Source organism: Aedes albopictus, chromosome 3 (genome assembly GCF_035046485.1).
Source record: "Aedes albopictus strain Foshan chromosome 3, AalbF5, whole genome shotgun sequence".
In the NCBI taxonomy this organism is placed as follows: domain Eukaryota; kingdom Metazoa; phylum Arthropoda; class Insecta; order Diptera; family Culicidae; genus Aedes; species Aedes albopictus.
Window position 1 is genome coordinate 257,967,720 of NC_085138.1, and position 22,137 is coordinate 257,989,856.

A 22,137-nucleotide genomic window follows, 5' to 3' on the forward strand; every position below is an offset into this window, starting at 1 on the left:
TGCGTGTAACACCATGATTCTATTTTGCACCATGATCATACATATATTGCACCATTATTATAGTGCCCCCCCTAAGCAAGAACCCTGCGCACGCTAGTGAACATTTTCAACGCCTTGCCACGCCCAGACCTGTGAACGAAAACATTTTATACTTTGTATACACAAAATTCAGCATATTCGTAGTTCCGTGTCAAAAATTGAGCTCAATCCACCAAAGCAAAGCATAGTTACAGCATCTCAAACTTAGCCATTTTGTATGAAAATCGGCGTTTGTCCGATCAATTATGCACCACAGTGTATGTTCAATCAAATAAATAAAACCCAGGGAAAACAGAAACGAATAGAATAAACGTGTAAAACAATTCGGATAAAAACATTCGTTATTTATTTGGTTCGCAGTTTAGGCTTTTTGGCACATTTGGTATCATAGTTACAATATTTTAGTACGGTAACAATTTTTGGCTCTTGAATCTCGGTTCGCTCAGTATTGCTATAAAATCACCTTCTACCAATATGCAGGTATTTATATAATGCTTCAACGAAAATTACCGAATCGGTACGACAATTTAAATATGATAGAACATTATTATATACAAATTAGTTTCTTTCAACTGGCAGCTGAGCGTTTTTTTAGTTTCAGATATATTCGATCGTTACATTAACAAAAACATAAGGCACATATTTTCGCTTATAAATTGTGGCGAAAACAAACGTTTACAAACAAATATAAATCGGGTTCGTTTAAATGACTTTTTGTAAGATATGAGAATGATACTTAAAACTGGACTGAGGGTAACACAACACAGGCACTTTCGAAAATCGGGCATATCGGGCAAATGACTGATCAACCCTGTCGTTCACACCAAAGCAAAGTTCAATGAAGACTAGCCTTCCGCTGCTACTGAATTCTTCGACAGTAATAGCCGAGAGTTTTGCACTTTTCACAGAGCAACTGCGGATGCACCTTGGACTGGTCGGACACATCCAGGCCGTCTGGTTTCTCGAGCGGTCGCTGCAAAGAATGGGAGTTCTAGTGACTATTACAAGTTGTTCGGCAATTACCCACAATACCAACCTGCTTGTGCGGATAGACGTTGATGTGGCACTTGATGCATTCCTGACCGTGATTTGCCCACGAGTTGCCGGACATCCACTTCCGTTTGCACTTTGGGCACTTGTACTCCCCGAAGCAGCGCTTCTTGCCTTGGTACGGTGTCTTGCCCTCGGCCTTTGGGCGAGCCTGTAAGGAGTACATACATGAATACATGGAATGCGGTTCGGTTTGGAACATGCATTAATTGACATACCTGAGGACAATCTCTTATGTAGTGGCCCTTTTTAAAGCACAAATGACATAGATAGTTGGCCGGTGGAATTTTGCTGTACTTTTGATGCTGCTGCCCGTTCATCGGAAGCATCGATTGCTGCTGATGGTGGTGTTGCTGTAAATGGTGATGCTGATGGCCCATCGATCCACAGCCATCCGAATATCCCGCGCTGCCATTTCGAAGCAAACCATTCAAACGATTTCCCTCGAGGGTGCAATCGGCTCCCGTTCGAAGTCCATCTCGACATTCATAGCCGGAGAGGCAATCCAAACCGTTTGAATAGCAGCCAGTATTTCCGCCTGTTGGGCTACCCAGTTGATGAGCGGATGAGAGGTTTTGGTTTTGACCGAGGCCAAAAAGGGTTAGATCGGTGAATTGGTCGCAGAGGTCGTTGATGCTCTCGGTCAGTGGTGAAAGAGAATCCGTGGTTCCGTTGGAATAGCTTTGTGATGTGGGAAAAGGGCTCCATAGGGTTTGTAACAGTTTCGAGTTTGGCTGTAAAAAAATATGAAAAGAAATAGAAAGACAATTTTTACATATTTATCTCCCGAAACGAAAAATTGAAATAAATAAAATAAGACATAAAGATAAAAGGAGTGTATCGGGTATTAACTGTAAATGTTCAGGATGCTCTATCTCGAAGCATGTTTCTTATCATTTCGGTTCTTTCGAAATTTGAAAAATGTTCAGAATTATTGAAAATTTGCTTTGGACAATTTGCGAGATTTAACTAACTTAGTGTTTATTTCATCCTAAAATAGTGAGAAAAAAAACAAAACAGAATTCAAGCATCGAAGAGACAAACAGTCGGACATTGTCCTGTTGATGGGCGACATAGAGCCCGAAACCGGTCGACGAAAGGTGAATTTTAATATCTTGCCGATAGTAAGAACTATAAGTGTTATGTCTCGTCTAACGTCGCGCGTATTGTGAATGTAGCAACTAATCAGTTGACATTTAGCATTTTTATTATACTTTTCATTATGCTTTAACTATTGCAACTTTGCGAGATATCTCGTTATGCAAAACTGCGGTTTTTCATGAGAAAATTAAAGTTAAAATCACCTATGAACAATAACAATATGGCAATACTGTCTTCAGAAAAAGATGCATAATAACATACACTGAAGTTTTTTTTACAACGGTAATGGTACCGCGTAAAAAAAACCGCGTTATTTAAGAAACCATCGTAAAAAAAACCACGTTATTTCAAAAAACGTCGTAAAAAAGCCAAAAAAATCGAGTTACGTTGGATGTCATCCTGACAATTTTGTGCGTTTTGAAATAACGCGTTTTTTTACGCGGTACCGCGTAAAAAAACCGCGTAAAAAAACCTCAGTGTACTGAAAAAGTGTTCATAACATCAGCAGCCATGAAAACCTCATCCAAGAAAGATATAAAGGATTTAGTGGTTTTTCAAGGTTTGGAGGGGTTGTTTATACTAAATTTATTATATTATTTCAAAAGTTCCTCAGCATGATGCGACTAGAGCTTGGTGACACTAGCTGCACGACCACGGAGCCGCAAAGCTCAGGAGCCGTTTTCTCAGCTCAGGAGTGTGCTATCAAGGAACGATGTGTGGAGGACTTTTACCTTGTGGTTTTGTTTACACACGTACATTTATTTGTTCAAAATCACATTTAAGACAAGACATAATCAACAATAGAACGCCACAATACTCGGTTTGTGGCTGCCGCTCTTCATCCTCGGTCGCTCCCAATGCTCGCCAGGTCACGCGTCATCTGGTCTGCCCATGCAGGGTTGTTGTCTGGCATTCTTGCAACACGCCCTTCCCACCGTATCCCTCCGGCTTTGGCCACCTTCTGGATGCTGGGTTCGCCGTAAAGTGCAGCGAGCTCGTGATTCATCCTTCTCCGCCACACACCGTTCTCCTGCACACCACCGAAGATCGTCCTTAGCACGCGTCGCTCGAAAACTCCGAGTGCTTGCAGGTTTATGTCTCGCGTCCATAGAGGACCACCGGTCTTATTAGCGTTTTGTACATGCTGCATTTGGTGCGTGTGTGAGTCTTTTTCGACCGCAGTTTCTTCTGAAGCATATAGTAGACCAGATTTCCGCTGACAATGCGCCTCCGAATTTCACGTTGTTGTCAGCCATCAGTAAGGATCCGAGGTAGACGAATTCCTCCACCACCTCGAAAGTATCCCCGTCTATCGTAACATTACGATCCAGACGGATCCGGTCGTGTTCGGTTCTGCCTACCAGCAATGTACTTTGTTTTTGAGGTATTCACCACCAGTCCGACCTTTGCTGCTTCACGTTTCAGGCTGGTATACAGCTCTGCCACCGTTCCAAATGTTCTGGCAATAATGTCCATGTCGTCCGCAAAGCACACAAATTGACCGGATTTTGTGAAAATCGTTCCCCGGCTGTTGAGCCCGGCTCGTCGCATCACACCTTCCAGAGCGATATTGAAGAGTAGGCATGAGAGTCCGTCACCTTGTCGCAGTCCCAGGCGAGATTCGAATGAACTGGATAGTTCATCTGAAACCCTTACGCAGTTTTGCACACCGTCCATCGTTGCTTTAATCAGTCTAGTCAGCTTCCCAGGAAAGCCGTTTTCGTCCATGATTCGCCATAGCTCTGTGCGGTCGATACTGTCGTATGCCGCTTTGAAGTCGATAAACAGGTGAAGCGTTGGGACCTGGTGATCACGGCATTTCTGGAGGATTTGCCGTACGGCAAAGATCTGTTCCGTTGTCGACCGGCCGTCGATGAAGCCGGCTTGGTAGCTTCCCACGAACTCATTCGTTTTAGGTGACAGACGACGGAAGATGATCTGGGATAGCACTTTGTAGGCAACATTCAAAATAGTGATCGCCCTGAAGTTCTCACATTCCAAATGGTCGCCTTTCTTGTGCATGGGGCAGATTATCCCTTCCTTCCACTCCTCCGGTAGCTGTTCGGTTTCCCAGATCAGCCGATGCAGACAGGTAGCCAACTTTTCTGGGCCCATCTTGATGAGTTCACAACTTGCTCTTGTAGAGCGGATGAGGGAAGAAGGCGAATCCGCAGGTAGTATAACAGGACGCCAAGCCAAGGCGTAGGAGGGCAGGTGCCAAGCGCGAGAAAGGCTACGCGATCGTCATCAAGATGGAACAGTCCAAGTACTCGGACGTCTTGAAGATGATGCGAAGCGACGCCAAGCTTGGGGGTCTTGGAGCCGACGTACGCAGTATTAGACGTACTCGTACGGGCGAGATGATCCTGGAGCTGAAGCGCCAGAAGGAGCACAAGGGCGCCGCCTAGAAGAGGCTGGCAGAAGAGGTCCTTGGTGAGGGTGTGCAGGTGAGGGCTCTGACACATGAGGCGATTCTGAAGGTCAAGGACATTGATGAGATCACCGAAGTGGAAGAGCTCGTCACGGCACTGCGGCAACAGTGCGATGTGCAGGTGGCCGCCGCAGCCGGAAACGGAAAAGACCAGCAGGGACACAAATAGCTTTTTTTTTACATTGAAATATAATAAAACGTTACAACACTTATTACAATTTTAACCTGTTACAATACATTTATCCATTTTTGAAAACATTCTCTATACCATAGCTTATTGTTCCATATTTTTTCTCGAATGCTGTCAACGAACCTATCTAAATTATTCTTTCCAAGATTCTGTTGTAGCTAATTCCTATTGTTGTTAACCATAATGCCGTTTTACTTTGGTATTGTTTTTCGTGTATCTCTCTATTTAGCATTTCTTCGGGACTAGGTAATGATATTTTTAACTTTTCTCTTATGCTACGCTCTATCCATTCCCATATATTTTTACTATTTGTACATAATTTTATTCTGTGTTCGAGCGTATCAATCCCACCACAAAACTCACATAAGTTATCCACAGTTCCAGCAACTTTCTTATCGAATAATTTACATTTTGTAGCGATGGTTTCATTAAGATACAGGAATAAGAAATGTTTTTCCTCAGAGCTAATGAAATTCGAGTTTAGATTTTTCCAGCAGACATACCAGGGTCTGTTAGGGTACTTTTTAGCAATATTAGGTTCAATATTTTGTTTATCTAACAGAAAATTGTATATTCTTTTACACGTCAAATCCATACCTAGGTTCTCAATATCTAATCCCGTTCGAATCCACTCTCGAGTGTTGCGAGTCACTATGTTGCTATATTCTTGCATTATCATAAAATCATCCCTCCTACCAGATTGGTCTCGTTGCAGAATGTTTTTGATGAACAAGGATTTCATCTTACTTTCGGTGTCAATAAGAGCTAAGCCCCCCTTTTCCACGTTCAGATAAAGTTGATTCAGACAAACTTTAAATGGTCCTACTCTTTTGAAAATAAAGTTTCTAGAAAGTGTTTTAATCTGTGCTATATGGCAATTGCTTGGAGGGTACACCTGTGATAGGTACCAAAGTTTCGATAGAATAAGGTAATTCAGAATCCAAGTTTTCTGTAATATGTTAAGATGTCGCTTTTGGTGTAAAACAATGAGGTATTTGATTGCTTTTATTACATTTGAATAATTGGAATTAACGGTATCGCCATAAGCCCGACACATTTCTACGCCAAGAATTTTTAGGGTATCAGTTTCCTTCAAAAGATGTGGGCCTGTCCTACAATTATTCAATCTCATATAGGAAGATTTCTTGATATTCAATTTAATTTTAGCGTAGAGGCTAAAATTATTGATAATTTCTAAAATTTTATCAAATTCCTCATCGTCGCGGATGAAGATGTTAATATCGTCTGCATAGGCAATAACTTTACAAAAGCTATTATCTATGAAACAGCCTTTAATGCTGGTGCTGATTTTTCTAATTAGGGGCTCTGTAACCGCGGCGGAGTTTGGGAGACCGACGGAGTGTTTGGGAGTTTGTTCTTTCACTTCACTAACCGACACGACACGTTTTTACGGACTAATGCGAAGTTTTATTGCGACGGACGAAATGATACAGAGACGTGTGTTCTGTTCTGCGATATATTCTTAACTGATTCGATACTGGTTTGCTTATTTAACTATAGGGAAATTCAGTATAAAGAGGATCGAAAAGGCCTATCCGAATGTAAATCGGGATCGTTTTTCTCTCACTAGCCGAGTGCTAGTGATAAGGAAGACTGATATCTGGCTATTATGACCTTGACATTGGAATAAATGGGATGGCTATTGGTATCGTAATTTTAGTACATGAGAGTAGTTGAAGAGAACAAATTGGACTTAACTCTAGGGTGGTTCCAACAGGCTCTATGTATATAATAAAAAAGACCATGCTCAGGGGGCAACCTTGGCACACTGATGATTTTATTCGAATATTTTTCGTCAAAAGTCCGTTAAACAATACTTTGTATGAAGCTCTGCTATATAGGTTCCTTATCCAGTAACGAATTGTACATATAGGAAATCCAAATTTTTCCATGAAAAACAACAGAAATCCATGATCTACTCCGTCAAAAGCCTTTTCGAGGTCGATACTCACTGTTCAGTCCGCAAGGTGCACTGAATGAAGAAATTACGACACCGATGTCCATTGTACTCCCACTTCCCTATCGTATGTCCGTTGTGCCCCACTTTCCCCCGAACGACTGTGAGTGCACGCCCTGGAACGTTCGAGATGGCTACCTCCAACCCGGCTGGCAAGCGAGAGAGAGCGTACGACGACACAACGACCGTGACGACGACGAAGCACTTGCGACGAACGTCGAGAGAGAGAGATCCCACGGAGAACGTGAGTGACCCGGCCAACCGAGAGCAAGAGAGCTACCGTATGCGGCGTGCCTGGCCCGCGCTATCAGCAACCGAATACCGTCATCATCATCATCACCACTCGATACGCCTAGAATGTTCCACGTGATTCTAGAGCGCATCGGAGCCAGCTATAAATATGCGCGTGTTGCGCAGTTTCGGAACAGTTTCTATCGAACCGGCTAACGTTCGCTATCCTTAGTAGAATTAAGTGAAGAGTAATAAACATAGTTATTCAGAAATTACTTTCCTGGTTTTAATATCACCCTTTCTCATCCGCCTGAGTTTGGGTGTTGGAACTTCAGCCGGAGTTTCATCCACTTGTAGTTGAGGTGCTGGCAGCCGACCGAGGCTGCTCCAGTCCACCAGTTCCACCGAGGTGAAGTCACAGGGACTTCACAGCCTGCGGGCATCTCTGGGAAGGAGCTCCCTACCGCTCCTGCTCCCAACTGGCTCCGTCTCTGCGGGGACGTGAGCACATCCACTTGAGAGGTGAAGTCACAGGGACTTCATAGCCTGAGGGCATCCCGGGAAGGAGTTCCCAATACTCCTGCTCCCACCTGGCTCCGTTTCTGCGGGGACGTGAGCAAACCCGGTGAGGCCAAACCGGCCAATAGCCAGCAACATCCCACACCCAACATACAGTCCACTACGGTAAGTAACCCATCACTCACGATTGTTCCTTTAAAACGTTTTGACTTGCTTGACTTCAATGTTATATTTCTAAGTATTTTCAAATTAGTTATGCATGATTTTATTTATTTATTTATTTATATACAGTCTTCGATTTTTATGTCGCACAGACTAAAACTTAATTACTAATTCTTGATTTAAAAACATTTCTACTTAGGCTAAAGTCATACAGATAGTAAACAACATTAAACAATTGACAACAAACATTCAGTGGATTATTCTGGCCGTACTGCGTCCGCTGCAGGGGTTGCCGGAAAAATCCCATCCTCCGAGTAACTCTCTCAGGTGCGTTGAATCGAAGTCGCGATAGCAGCTCAGGACAGTCAATATTGCTTTCAAGCAAATCGAAGATAAATAGCCTCTGCAATAACGTTCTTCTATCCCTCAGTGTTGGAAGTCTGATCAGCGCACAGCGGTGCTCGTACGGTGGTAGCTGAAGACGGTTTTGCCACGGTAGCCCACGGAGCGCAAATCTTAGAAACGCCTTTTGCACCCGTTCTATGCGATCGATATGCACTGCGTGGTAAGGGCACCACACCACCACACCATACTCGAGGATGCTGCGAACCAGAGAGATGTACAGCGTTTTGAGGCAGTAAACGTCGTTGAATTCGCGAGTGTTGCGTTTCACAATCCCCAGTACAGCATATGCCTTGGCAATCACAGAGGAAATATGCTCAGTGAAACGAAGTTTGCTATCCAGCATGATACCAAGATCTTTGATGAGGGAGACTTTGTTCAAGGTACAGTCCTTCATTGTGTACCCGAACGTAATCGGCGACCGAATGCGTGTGAATGTTATAGTGCTGCATTTCTGCACATTCACCTCCATTCCGTTCCTATCACACCAATCCAAAACACGTTCGATGTCCGTCTGCAACGCACAGCAGTCCACTAGAGATGAAATGATGCGAAAGATTTTCAAGTCGTCGGCGTACATTGTTTTGAAGGAATCCAGTTCGCTACACAAATCGTTCACAAAAAGCACGAAAAGAAGAGGGCCGAGATGGCTACCCTGGGGCACGCCTGAAGTAATCAGAAACGGTTCCGATTTCACTGTCCCAAGTTTTACAGATGCAAAGCGGTTGTTGAGGTATGAAGCGATCCAGCTGGTCATCCAATCGGGAAACCCAAACCTTCTGAGTTTTTCTACTGCCAGTTGGTGGGGAACTTGATCGTATTTTTCAGACAAGCAAGCTGCTTGACCTGGGCCTATCAAAGGTTTGATTAAAGGTTGTAGACGATTATACAATATTTTCGCAAAAGCTTATAGTCGCAGTTAAGCATACTTATAGGTCTTTTGTCATTTAAATTGTGAGAATTTTCGTTTTTCGGTATAAGAGTTATTACTCCTTCACTGTAAATGACGAATGTGGCACAGTACCTGATAAAAGTTCATTGAACAATTGCAGCAAGCCGTCTTTTAAATCATTGAAAAAAGTTGAGTAGAATTCATATGTTAGCCCGTCGGGGCCAGGGCTTTTTTTCTTTGTAGATTGTTGTAATGCTTGTTCTAATTCGGAAAGTCTCACTGGAGCTGTTAAACTATGGCAATCTTCGGGTGATAATCTTCTATCAATAGTGTCTAGAAAGGTTGATGCACCCGGGTAAAATGCAGTATCATTTTCATACAACGATTCAAAATGATCATCAATGGCAATTTTCATTTTTTTTTTGGATCAGAGGTAAGGTCCCCGTTCAAATCTAATTTCATTGGGCTATTTGACTTTCCAACACGTTTTGAAATTTGGAAAAGACTATTTTTGTAATTGCGTTGCGTTTTCCCCTACTTTTCACTCGCGGTTGTAACGTTGAAACGGCCTACTTTTCTTCACTAAAACAAAAGTGCCGAAAAGCACTACTTAAGAGTGCTGAAAACTAGCACTTTTCGGCACCTTTGCCAGAATCCACTTTTTGATAACTTTCGAGGCTACCGTAGACACAGCTGTTACTTCTACATCCTCTAATGAGCTCGAATTCGAATCAGAACTATTCAGATTCAGATTAAGACTGCAGATCAGGCGTAGAAGCAGCAGCTGAAGCTACTTTTGCTCTTGCCCATGGTGCAGTTGCGGTATGACGACGACGAGAGCAAATTTCTGACACCTAGCCTATCATAGCCTACCTGATCAAGCAAAAGCACCACGCTGACGCACATGAATGCTGCCACTTGGTTCGTCTTGATCTTGATACATCTGCGTGTAGCAAGATTGTACCAAGGATTATACTGAATGGGTATTTTTTGCAATTACAAAAAACTTTGTATGCAACTCGTTGCAAAACTCGATTTTTTCAGCACTCGTCGTATTTATCCAACTCGGCAAGCCTCGTTGGATAAATGTACGACTCGTGCTGAAAAAATCATCATTTTGCAACTTGTTGCATAAATAACTATTTTTCATCCTCCAGGATATTACACGCACTGGTTTTCATTTTTAGATTCTCCATTCGCGATTGTTCAATGTTCATTAATTTCGTTTTAACAAATCCCATTTCCTATGCGACATTTTTCCTTCATTTTGCTGGATGCTAATTTCCTTAAGGCACCCATATAAAAAGTTCTTCGAATCGGAAACGCACTTATTCAGTTCAAAAGATTTAGTTTAAAAAAAAATTAGCTTTAGGTTTAAGGTGGTTAACCCACCAGTCAAAAAAAAAATCTCAGTGTACGCTTGTCTTCTTTTGGTATCTCGTATCACCTTGACAAAATCGTTTTTGATGTCATCGTCGGACAAAAGCGTTGGATTGATTTTCCAGTAGCCCTTCCCACATATCGTAACGTTGGAATTGGAGTCTGTTTCAAATTTGATGATCAAAGAGTGGTGATCTGAAAAAGAAGTTGTTAACGTTTCAAAGCTTCTCTCAGCTTCCAGGAATGTCTGTGGTCCATACACTCGGTCTAGTCTTGACATAGAATCACCTCTAAAAAACGTATAAAAAGTTTTAGAATTTAACGAGTTCCCAATATCGCGAAGCATAAGGCTGTCAACAAGCTGCGGAAGTCCCTGGCTGATATTTTTACTACACCATGTGAATCCTTTTTTAATAAAATACAATTAAAGTCGCCTAATATAACGTTCGAGTAAGTTTGAGACAAATGAGCTAGAATGTCTTTGGGTAAAAAGTGTATCACGTTCTTTACGAAAAGCAGATCCTGAATGCGCATATATGCCCACTGTAGTACTCACGTCCGGTTTTGCACATCTGTTGCCATCTGTTGGCACCACGTGGTTACCAACGGGGGTCGTCGGAATGTTCTGCTGCAGAGATTGTGATGTTGTACTGGTAGATTCGTTTCTTCGGTTATCGGTCATCGCTGTCTTTGTGTTATACCCCGGACAGACATGTGATACGAGTGTGATTCCTGTACAACGGCACGCAGTGTCAAGAAAACTCTAACAAGACTGACTTGAACTGAGAGAATTTTCAGTATGGCACTCAATTCAAGCGCAATTGTACATTGATTCTTGTATCACATGTGTGTCATAAGTATTACGGTGTTTCTATGATAGAACTGCCATGGTTGCTGGTGTTGGTTCTGCTGAGTCGATGACAGGTTTGGTAGGTCTTCCTAACGAGGTTGAGCCGGTCGTTTTAGATGAGTGCCCTGCTGGATGCACCTCACCCGATGCGGCGCTGGTCAGTTTCGGGCAATTTGACTTCTCGTGTCCTTCAGCTTTACAATAGAAGCATTTGTTCTTCAATCCATCGAAATAAATACGTGCACGAAAATGACCAACATACAGTTGGGCCGGGATCTCTTTGGAGACCTATCACGCCGGTGTAGATTTTAACGTTGACTGCGGATGGAAAACGTTCCCTCACGTGCTGTCGTATGGTGCCATATTGTCCGAAGACATATTGGATTTCGCGGTCTTCTATCTCTGGTGGCAAGTTGGTCGACTTGTACATTGGCCTCGGTTCCGTCATCATATTTAAAGGTGTACTGCTCCTCGGAATCCGGAATGAATGCGGAGAAGGTCGGCTCGTCCATGAGCTTGGCATAGAATTGCCTTCCATTTTCGTCCTTGTAGATTGAATGTATGTCCGCTGCAGAAAGCTTGAGGTTTGCGATTGTGAACTTAAGTACTTCCAAATGCGAAGGTACTTTGCTGTCTGGTCCGAACACTAGTTTAACCGTATTTTTCTGTACGCTGTTAGCCATTTTGCTATTTAATTCTTTCTCGAGAGAAAGATTCCGCTATTAAAAATATCCAACAAAAAAAAGAACAATAGCCACAGAGGACTATTGTTCGCAATATTCTACGGGAGCAAACGAGTCACACGTCTTTATCGATCGAGCACTTGTCCGAGGTTCAGCTACCTGTGGCGGACGTCAAAAAGTCCTTTAATCTTCTAATACCCAAATTTTTGATTTTGATCTAAATATCATTTTTCGTCATCTAAAATCGATTTAAACATGTTTTGGAAGATGATTCTTTTTAATTCTCGATTTCGTGAATTTCAGTTATTGATTTTTCTAATTTTATTTTTGAACATTCCCACACTTTTATATTTTTTCTGGAAGGGTACGGATTTTTTTAGATGAAAACATTTTGAGATTTTATGATTATTGTTGAAATATTTTTATTTTTATTTTTTTTTTAATTTTTCATGGAAAATTTTATTTTTCCTGTAATTTTAAGGAAAATAATTTTAGAGTGTATTCGATTCCCTTAAACCAAACTATTAAACTAGGATAGAATGATTTGGGAAAAATTTAAAATATGTTAATTGTAGCGATTCAAAGCAAAATAAACAATGACTTCTGAAAGGTGACTAAAACATCAATTTTTCAATGATTTTTAAAAAATGTATGTATGCTTCAAAATACACCAAAAACTATTTTGAGATATACAAAACAGTCCTAAGTATCAGCCAAAAATATAAAAATTTTGATTTTCCACGAAACAAAAATTACAAAAATTCTCAAACTATACCCCGTCTAAAGGCGGGATTGGGTATTAGAGGGTTAAAGTAGGGAGCATAAAGGTGGGTTGGTGTGTATGTCACCTGACATTCTATGAGCCACCAGAGGTTTGCTTCAGGTATCTGGAACCAGGACACAAGTCGTGGGACTACAAAGGCCCCGACAGGCGCAAACTGTGCAGGCGATGCGGCGCTGAAGGTCATAAGGCCCAAAGCTGCACGAGTCCGCCCATCTGCATGATCTGTACCGGGAAATCCTCGAACAACAGACATCCGATGGGTGGTCCAAGGTACCCGGCCTTCAAGAAAGCCGCAGTGAACAACAAATCACAGTGCAGGTAACGCAGCTGAACCTGAACCACTGTGATGCGGCTCAGCAACTGCTTTGTCAGGCGGTTTCTGAGTGGGAGACGGATATCGCCATCATATCGGCTCTTCAAGAGATCTACATGACCAATTTTATAAAACTTGCAATAAAACTGGATTATACATCAAAACCTCTTGATAACCTCTTTAAGAGCATCTTCCGGCTAAGTGGACCACTCTCGGAGAGGTTTTGCAAAGCGCATTAAGAGTAGCAATAAACCCGTTTTAAAACCTCTAGATTGCTGTTGTTGTTTTTTTTTTCAACAAAAACTATGACAGCTCAAAATGCAGAGAAGCTTCTTCGATGGCACGTTAAGTTCAGGAGGATACATCATTCGTAAGTAGAAAGCTATCATTTCAAAGTTATATTTTAGTAGTTATTGTGGTGGTAGGCTTATGCGCATTCGAATTTACCGTGAATATTGGGGTTGCAGAATCATACAATTAATGCGCTTCGGAAATAGTGAATATTATCATCTTGGAATGAAATAAATCAATTTGTGAATTTAGTAAAACTATCTCGAATCACAAGAAAACTCAGCAGAGAGAGTTTATTTATGTGAGCATGCTATGAAAATGGTGGCAAACTATCAATTCATTGCTAATTTAAGCAAAATTAACTATTTTCCATGCACGTAAGCTAATTCTTCAATATGGCGACGACCACAATCAGCGAAAATAAAACGAAAGCAAGTTTATTTTTATGATGACCGCAATAAACCTAGCAGTGTCGTAGTTTCTGCTTTTCCACCAACAGATGTCGTCACTAATCGAACGGATCGCCATCTGTTGAGAGTTTTAACAGTTTTATTGTGGTAATAATGATTGCCAGAAGGTTTACATATCGGAAAGTTTTGTTTACTCTTGAAATCTGTCTTTATGGATATCTTCAAGTATACTATAAAACATTTTATCAATGGCTTTCATAAAAGCAGTCATAAAACTGTGAGTTTTAATTATTGCTGTAATAAAACCTTAATAAAAATCAATCAAACCCAATCAGCAATGGAATTGTTACTTGGGAAGTAACATTTTAAGTTTTGTTCGGCTCTACAAGAGATCTTCATGACCAATTTTATAAAACTTGCAATAAAACTGAATCATACATCAAAACCTCTTGATAACCTCTTTAAGAGCATCTTCCGGCTAAGTGGACCACTCTCGGAGAGGGTTTGCAAACCGCATTAAGAGTAGCAATAAACCCGTTTTATAACCTCTCGATTGTTGCTGTTTTTTTTTTTTCAACAAAAACTATGACAGCTCAAGATGCAGAGAACCTTCTTCGATGGCACGTTAAGGTGAATATACAACGAAGCCACATCTCGAATTTTCAAAAGCACAAATCTGAAGAACCGAGAGTTGGTTTGAGCTGAAAAGTTGATCGATTGGTCACTACCAGCGGGTCACCAATCGATCAACTTTTCAGCGCAATCCGTCTTTCGGTTCCACAGATTTGTGCTCTTGAAAATTCGAGGTGTGGCTTCGTTATATATTCACCTTAAGTTCAGGAGGATACATTTGTAAGTAGATACATTTGTAAGTAGAAAGCGACCATTTCAAAGTAATATTTTTGTAGTTATTGCAGAATCATAAAATTAATGCGCTTCGGAAATAGTGAATATTATCATCTTGGAACGAAATAAATCAATTTGTGGATTTAGTAAAACTATCTCGAATCACAAGAAAACTCAGCAGAAACAGTTTATTTATGTGATCATGTTCTGAAAATGGTAGCAAACTATCAATTAATTGCTAATATAAGCTAAATCAACTATTTTCCATTTACGTAAGCTAATTCTTCAATATGGCGACGGCCATAATCAGCGAAAATAAAACGAAAGCATGTTTACTCTTATGATGACCGCAATAAACCTAGCAGTGTCGTAGTTTCTGCTTTTCCACCAATAGATGTCGTCACTAATCGAACGGATCGCCATCTGTTGAGAGTTTTAACAGTTTTATTGTGGTAATAATGATTGCCAGAAGGTTTACATATCGGAAAGTTTTGTTTACTCTTGAAATCTGTCTTTATGGATATCTTAAAGTATACTATAAAACATTTTATCAATGGTTTTCATAAAAGCAGTCATAAAACTGTGAGTTTTAATTATTGCTGTAATAAAACCTTAATAAAAATCAAACAAAACCAATCAGCAATGAAATTGTTACTTGGGATGGGACCAGAAAAATAGCGGCGATATGGATGACGGGTTAATACCCCGTCCAGGAGTTGGTGTTTACTACCTATGAGGGCTTCGTGGTCGCCAAAGTAAACGAGATCTCCTTCTGTAGCTGTTATGCGCCTCCGCGGTGGCCGATCGAGCAGTTCACGCAAATACTGGACCGTTTAACGACCGTGCTAACAGGGCGAAGGCCGGTGGTAATAGCTCGAAAACTCCGAGTGCTTGCAGGTCCTCCTCGAGCATCGTCCATGTCTCGTGTCCGTAGAGAACCACCGGTCTTATTAACGTCTTGTACATGGTACATTTGGTGCGGGGGTGAATCTTTTTAGACCGCAGTTTCTTCTGGAGCCCATAGTAGGCACGACTTCCACTGATGATGCGTCTTCGTATTTCACGGCTCACGTTATTGTCAGCCGTTAGCAAGAAACCGAGGTAGACGAATTCTTCTACCACCTCGAAAGTATCCCCGTCTATCGTAACATTGTTGCTAAGGCTTGTGCTATCTCGCTCAGTCCCACCTACCAGCATGTGCTTTGTCTTAGCTGCATTCACCACCAGTCCGACCTTTGCTGCTGCGCGTTTCAGGTGGGTGTACTGTTCTGCCACCGTTTCAAATGTTCTAGCAATAATATCCATGTCATCCGCAAAATAGACAAATTGGCTGGATTTCGTGAAGATCGTACCCCGGCTGTTGAGCCCGGCTCGTCGCATAACACCTTCCAGGGCGATGTTGAATAGTAGGCAGGAAAATCCATCGCCTTGTCGTAGTCCCCGTCGAGATTCAAATGAACTGGATAGTTCACCCGAAATCCTTACGCTGTTCCGCACACCGTCCATCGTTGCTCTTATCAGTCTAGTCAGCTTCCCGGGAAAGCTGTTCTCGTCCATGATTTTCCATAGCTCTGTGCGGTCGTTACTGTCGTATGCCGCTTTGAAGTCGATGAACAGGTAATGCGTTGGGACCTGGTATTCACGGCATTTCTGGAGGATTTGCCGTACGGTTAAGATCTGGTCCGTTGTCGACCGGCCGTCGATGAAACCGGCTTGGTAACTTCTCACGAACTCATTTACTTTAGGTGAAAGACGACGGAAGATAATCTGGGATAGCACTTTGTAGGCGGCATTCAAAATGGTGATCGCTCGAAAGTTCTCACACATTAGCTTGTCGCCTTTCTTGTGGATGGGACAGATTATCCCATCCTTCCACTCCTCCGGTAGCTGTTCGGTTTCCCAGATCTTGACTACTAATTGGTGCAGACAGGTGGCCAACTTTTCCGGGCCCATCTTGATGAGTTCTGCTGCGATACCGTCCTTACCAGCCGCTTTGTTGTTTTTGAGCTGGTGGATGGCATCCTTAACTTCCCTCAGCGTGGGAGTTGGTTCGTTCCGGTCCTCTGCTGCACCAACATAGTCATTTCCTCCGCTGCCTTGGTCCTCCGTGCCTACATTCTCTTCGCCATTCAGGTGCTCGTCGAAGTGCTGCTTCCACCTTTCGATCACCTCACGTTTGTCCGTCAAGAGGCTCCCGTCCTTATCCCTGCAGATTTCGGCTTGCGGCACGTAGCCTTTGCGGGATGCGTTGAGCTTCTGGTAGAACTTGCGTGTTTCCTGTGAACGGCACAGCAGTTCCATTTCCTCGCACTCCGCTTCTTCCAGGCGGCGCTTTTTCTCCCGGAAGAGACGGGTCTGCTGCTTCCGCTTCTATCTGTATCGCTCCACATTCTGTCGCACGGTGTGTTGAAACAGGATTATTATCGCACTTTCATGAACCTAAAATATTTTTTCGTTATAAGTTAGCCTTAACTGTATATATTAAGATTCTGGAGGTTAAAAAATCTTTCATCGGGGAAAATTAAAATAAATTTGATTTTAGTAGTTTACCACTTTTCCCATATGATATGGTATTGCGCAAATCTGATGAACCTAAACTCCGCTGGCAAAAGTCCCCATTTCTAGTCTAGTCTAGTCTAGTCTAGTCTAGTCTACACATACACAGCCATTCATTGAAAGAATCCTGGAAAATGATGGGATCGACTACTCCCATAATTTTTCTTGTCATTATTAATGCTTGCCGTGCATCGGAGATACATTGCAAGCATTAAAGCGGCCAGGCCTACTGTGCAGCGTCATTAAGCATTACTGTGAGAATCAGTTCCGAACTGGATTCCACATTAAAACCGTGAAACGGGGACATCTCGTACCAACCGTTCCGTAACAAGTAGGATTATATACAACTACGTTGGGAGTGACTTTGCTAAGAATGTTAATGTCACTCCATGTCCTCTGGAATCCTGGGATGGGACAAAGGTATTTTGCCATATGCCCTGGCTCTCAAGCCTAGGCTTAAGCGCCTTTACTCGCTCTCTGAAACGATATCAAAAGTTAACCCCCCTTACATACATTTACCCGTTATAATTCAAAGTTATTTTACAAGTATAAATAGAAAAAAAAAAATCAGAAAGATCTCACCAAATTTACTGTCATTTTGATTGAAGTTGGGGCCTTGACATCCATCGTTTTCTCCTCGGTAAAGCCGAATCCAGCAAGCGTGTTTAAAGCCTATTCTGGTAGAAGCTTTGCTGTTGAGTTCACAATTTCACATTTTTTTTCAAATTTTAATTAAAGTTTTGCCATTTTTCGTGATTTTCATTAACGTTGTAATTTAGAAGCACTTTTTATCCACACAAGTACAAAGACACAGAATCTTGAAATTCACTAGGCTTCACAGGTCACACATTCTCCTCAGCAACGGAACATCCGACAAAACAGCTATCTGGATGGTCCTTTCTGGATTCCGGAAAACTAAATAACTCGTACTGCGGAACTGTGTGTTATCCAAGCCGCAAGATAACAGAAACACATTTCACTTCTTTTTGGTTTATTTTCAAAGCACCGATCCACCATCTACAATCACTTCTGGAAGTAATAATTTTGTTTTTTTTTGCGTAGCACCATGAGCTTATTCTCACTTTTTTCCACCGGCCGAATCGATAAACGCGGAAACGAGCAAAATTTGACGGACGATCCAAAAATGCAACCGTTCGCGAGCACAGCCTGCTGCGATCCACCTCCCGCTGGCAAAAGTCCCCATTTCTATTCATAAATTTGAAACCATTTAGAGAGAAACGAATGTAAAAGTCTTGACAACGAGTTTAAATTTGTTTGGCGTTCGTTTCATGTGTCCAGCCCACTACAGTCTGTCGAAAGTCATAAATCATAAGAGCCTACATTCCTTCCATTTGTCTGGCACATAGATATTTGTAATGGAGGTAAACAAATACTTCCCATTAGTGCGACTCATCATTTGAGGTAGCGCCATACACCTGTGACTCATACCATTTACAGCACATACTCCTCATGTGCTAATTTGCCTGTAATGGTGGGTATTAGTTGCACATACTTTGCATGCCAAACCATGTAAAGATGCACCTAAACGACGATCACACGGCCAGGAAAGATGCTTCGATTGGGAAATCATTAAACAAATATGGTGACTTAATCACGCGTATTTTTGAACATTCATGTTAACTGTAAATTTACTTGTTTTGAGCTAGTTTAGCAGAAATATTTATAACTCTTCGAATATAATAAGAACTTTTATGTATATTGTGCTCTGATTTTGCAGGACTCGATGTTTTACTAACAAGTGACAATTCATCCTATGAATACTTTTGTTTGCATGTTGGCATAGGGCCGATTTTTTCACCCTAGCTTAAGCGTTAAACCAGGTTTAACTATATGGATAAGCTTGGTTTACCGGTTAATCCGAGGTGAAGAAATCAGCCCTTAGGGCCGATTTCTTCACCTCGGCTTAACTCGTAAGCCGTAAATTTCTCTAGAAATTCATCCCAGAATTCCTTTTGGGACTTCTCCAGCAATTTATCCAGGGATTCCTCTAGGATTTCTTCAATGATACCGCCAGGAAATCCTCCAGGGATTCCACTACGGATTGCTTCAGAAATTCCCCCAAAGATTCTTCCTGGAATTCGTCCAGGGATTCTTCAAAGACTCTTGCATGGATTTATCTAGGGCTTCCTCCTGGAATTTCAGCACGGATTCCTTCGAAAATTCCTCCTGTTAGTCCTTCAAAAATTCATCCAGGAATTCTTCCGCGAATTCCTCCAGAGATTCCACTAGGCATTCCTCCGGAAATTTCTTCACGCATTCCTCCTGGAATTACTCCTAAGATTTTTCTACGAATTTCTCATGGGATGCATTCAGGAATCCTTCCAAGGATTTCTCGGGAAATTCCTCTAGGAATTTTTCTTGTGATTCCTTCAGAAATTCTTCTCGGGATATCTTAAAAATATTGAGGGGTTCCTTCAGAAATTTCAAAAACGCTTCCATCATCTTTTGCAGAGATACACCCAAGAATTTCTTCAGGGATGCCTTCAGGAATTCCTGCAGGTTTTTTTTTCATTGCTACAAAGATTTCTAGAGGAATTACTTAAGGAATTCGTATAGGAATTCTCTAAGATAATTTCACAGGGATGCATACTCGAGCGGGAAATTCTCCAAGAAGTCATCCAGAAATATTTTCCCAATTTTCTCCATGAGTTCACGCACGGATTTATTCAGGAATCCATCCATAAATTACTGGAATGTATCCTTATAGGTTCTTTTTTTATCCAAGAAATCTTTCACGAAGTTATCCATGAATTTCGTCAAGAACTCCGCCAGAGATTCCTCTATGAATTTTTCCACGGATTAAAAAAAAACAGTGTCAAATTTAGCAAATGTTTTAACAATGCATAGTATTTAATAACGAGTCAAATATAAACATGTTAAAATAATCACCATTCCAGAACTATGACCAAAACTAATGAAAAATATCATTTTTTCAAGATTTCTCCAGTAAAATCACCAATCAATATTGAAAATCTGTGCTCGACATGTTTACAAGTCTTGAAAAATTTTAAATAATTTGCAAAATATAATACAAATTTCATTGCAAAAATCGTTCTGGCGGCCTAACACAAAATTTCGAAGTATACTAACAAAATCCATAAATTGTTTTGTAAGATATTACAGTACTTTCAGAAAATGAGGTAAAAATCGAGCATACTTTTCATAACCTCTTAAATGTTGCATAGTGTTATAGATTATTCCGTCTTTTTTAAACAGGCTGTTCTATCGAATACTGATTTTATTGACGGTCAAACAGATTATTCTTCATCCAGAGTTTTCTTTTTTTTATAATAGTTCGCGTGCTTAACGACACAGTCCTTGCAATAGTTGAACTATCCAAAATTTCACTAACCTGTATGGAATCACTCGAATGGTCCACATTCGGCATGTAGTACCACTGCAGGGACGATGAATACAGTCCGTTGACACCATTCTGCCGCGTTTGAACACCTTCTAGGCCCATGATCACTCACGAAGTCCAGCAATCGTTCAACTGCGCGATCACACTGTTCTTCTGCGCCGCGCCACGTTTTGGAAATTCCGCAGTTCGCACGACACATTCACGATTTGACACACTCAAACAAAAACTGTTGTCGTTTGTTCAGGGAAAAGTCGTTCTATGTGGCACACTCTCAAACTGTCTCTTCCGGATAACTCCCGACGCAACAACGACTATACACCAGGCAGGCTAGACTCCGAGATTTGTGCGATGATGTAGTTTATTTTCGTTACATTTCATCAACGCGACACAATTTTCCACCGTTGTTTTTCCTTTTGGTTTGTTTTCCACTCCGCTGGTATTTACATGAGCAGGCACTTCTAGTCGGGTCTGGTCGGTTCGAATCCTCTCGCACAGTGATTTTCAATTTGTTTTATTTTAGAGAAGGTATATCTTACACACTATACGATGGCGGCGGCTTTCAGTTCGGGACGGGTACTTTCAAACAAAAATTTTTCGCTGGCGTAAATTTGATACCCGAAATGATCTGCGATCGGCTCTCTGCACACCTTGTTCTCGCTGTTGGGAGCAAAACGATCGACCCATTAATTTTCCGAGCGTTTTCCCAATGCACAGGGGGAAAAAACAACCACAAGGATGGAAATAATATGCCCCGATTGAAGAGCAAAAGCTCGAACAACAATTTTCTCAAGAATAGAATGGTGATATGATTTATGATATTTATGATACATTTACGATATTTCAGGGCTACCAAGCTTCCCTAGATCTAAGAACTTCAAGTCTTGAGACAATATCCTTTCCCGCAATATACTGTAGAAAGCCTAAAATAATAAATCATGCAGTGGCGTAGCAAGGGGGGGGGGCGGAGGGTGCGGTCAAATTATTACTGTAAGTTCATCAACTAGTTGTGTATCAGTGGTCAAAGTTTGAAAAATATCGGGCCATTTTACACGAAGTTATGAAGATTCTAGAAAAAGGTATAATTATTCGATAGCCGACTTTGAGCTGTTATATTCCCGCATTTAATGAACCGAATGCAATGAAATTTTGATCCTTTATGACTCATATAATGAGCTATTGAAAACATTTGACTAAACTTAAAATTATTTACACGAAAGAAAATTATAACGATTATTTTATTTTTCTAATATAACTGCAATTTATCCAAAACTTCATTGGTAGTGTGCGGTAATTCGGCAGCAGCAAAGCTTCGCGCGTTGGCTTTGCTAGATTTTTGCGATTTTTTTCTCTTCTCTCTGCGGGGGCTTACACAAAAGAGTCGGGTTCGCCGGTCGAGAAAAAATCCTGGCGCCGACAAGTGAGTCGCGTTCAGTGTATTTCTGTGTGGAATAGACTAAAGGTTTCTGCTCCCTAGTGGAGTGGAGACGCGCGATAGAATTTTCTTTTTGGCTAGTTCTTGCATCGAAAAGTGGTCGGTTGTTAACGGCGGTTTGTGTATATTGATCCATTGTCAAATCATATCACCAACCATAGGTGACTCCCGGACTGACAATGTACCTTACCCTACTAACAAAAAAATTCCTTCCT

At 41.5% G+C, this 22,137-nt stretch overlaps 1 protein-coding gene across 4 annotated transcripts in view; it reads right to left on the reverse strand.

The window, feature by feature from the left end:
- Positions 1-362: 362 nt before the first annotated feature.
- LOC109424457 (uncharacterized) overlaps positions 363-22,137 on the reverse strand; it is a 39,979-nt gene continuing 18,204 nt past the window's right edge. For 3 of the 4 annotated variants that reach the window (XM_029873721.2, XM_062860372.1, XM_029873723.2), the window contains 4 exons: positions 20,482-21,147; positions 1,308-1,823; positions 1,076-1,240; positions 363-1,030 (listed from right to left, as the gene is read on the reverse strand). In XM_029873721.2, the coding sequence (XP_029729581.2) occupies positions 899-1,030; positions 1,076-1,240; positions 1,308-1,823; positions 20,482-20,592 (924 nt within the window). In that variant the 5' untranslated portion in view covers positions 20,593-21,147 and the 3' untranslated portion in view covers positions 363-898. The remainder of the gene's footprint in view (positions 1,031-1,075; positions 1,241-1,307; positions 1,824-20,481; positions 21,148-22,137) is intronic. The other variant, XM_029873724.2, reaches the window with a different exon arrangement.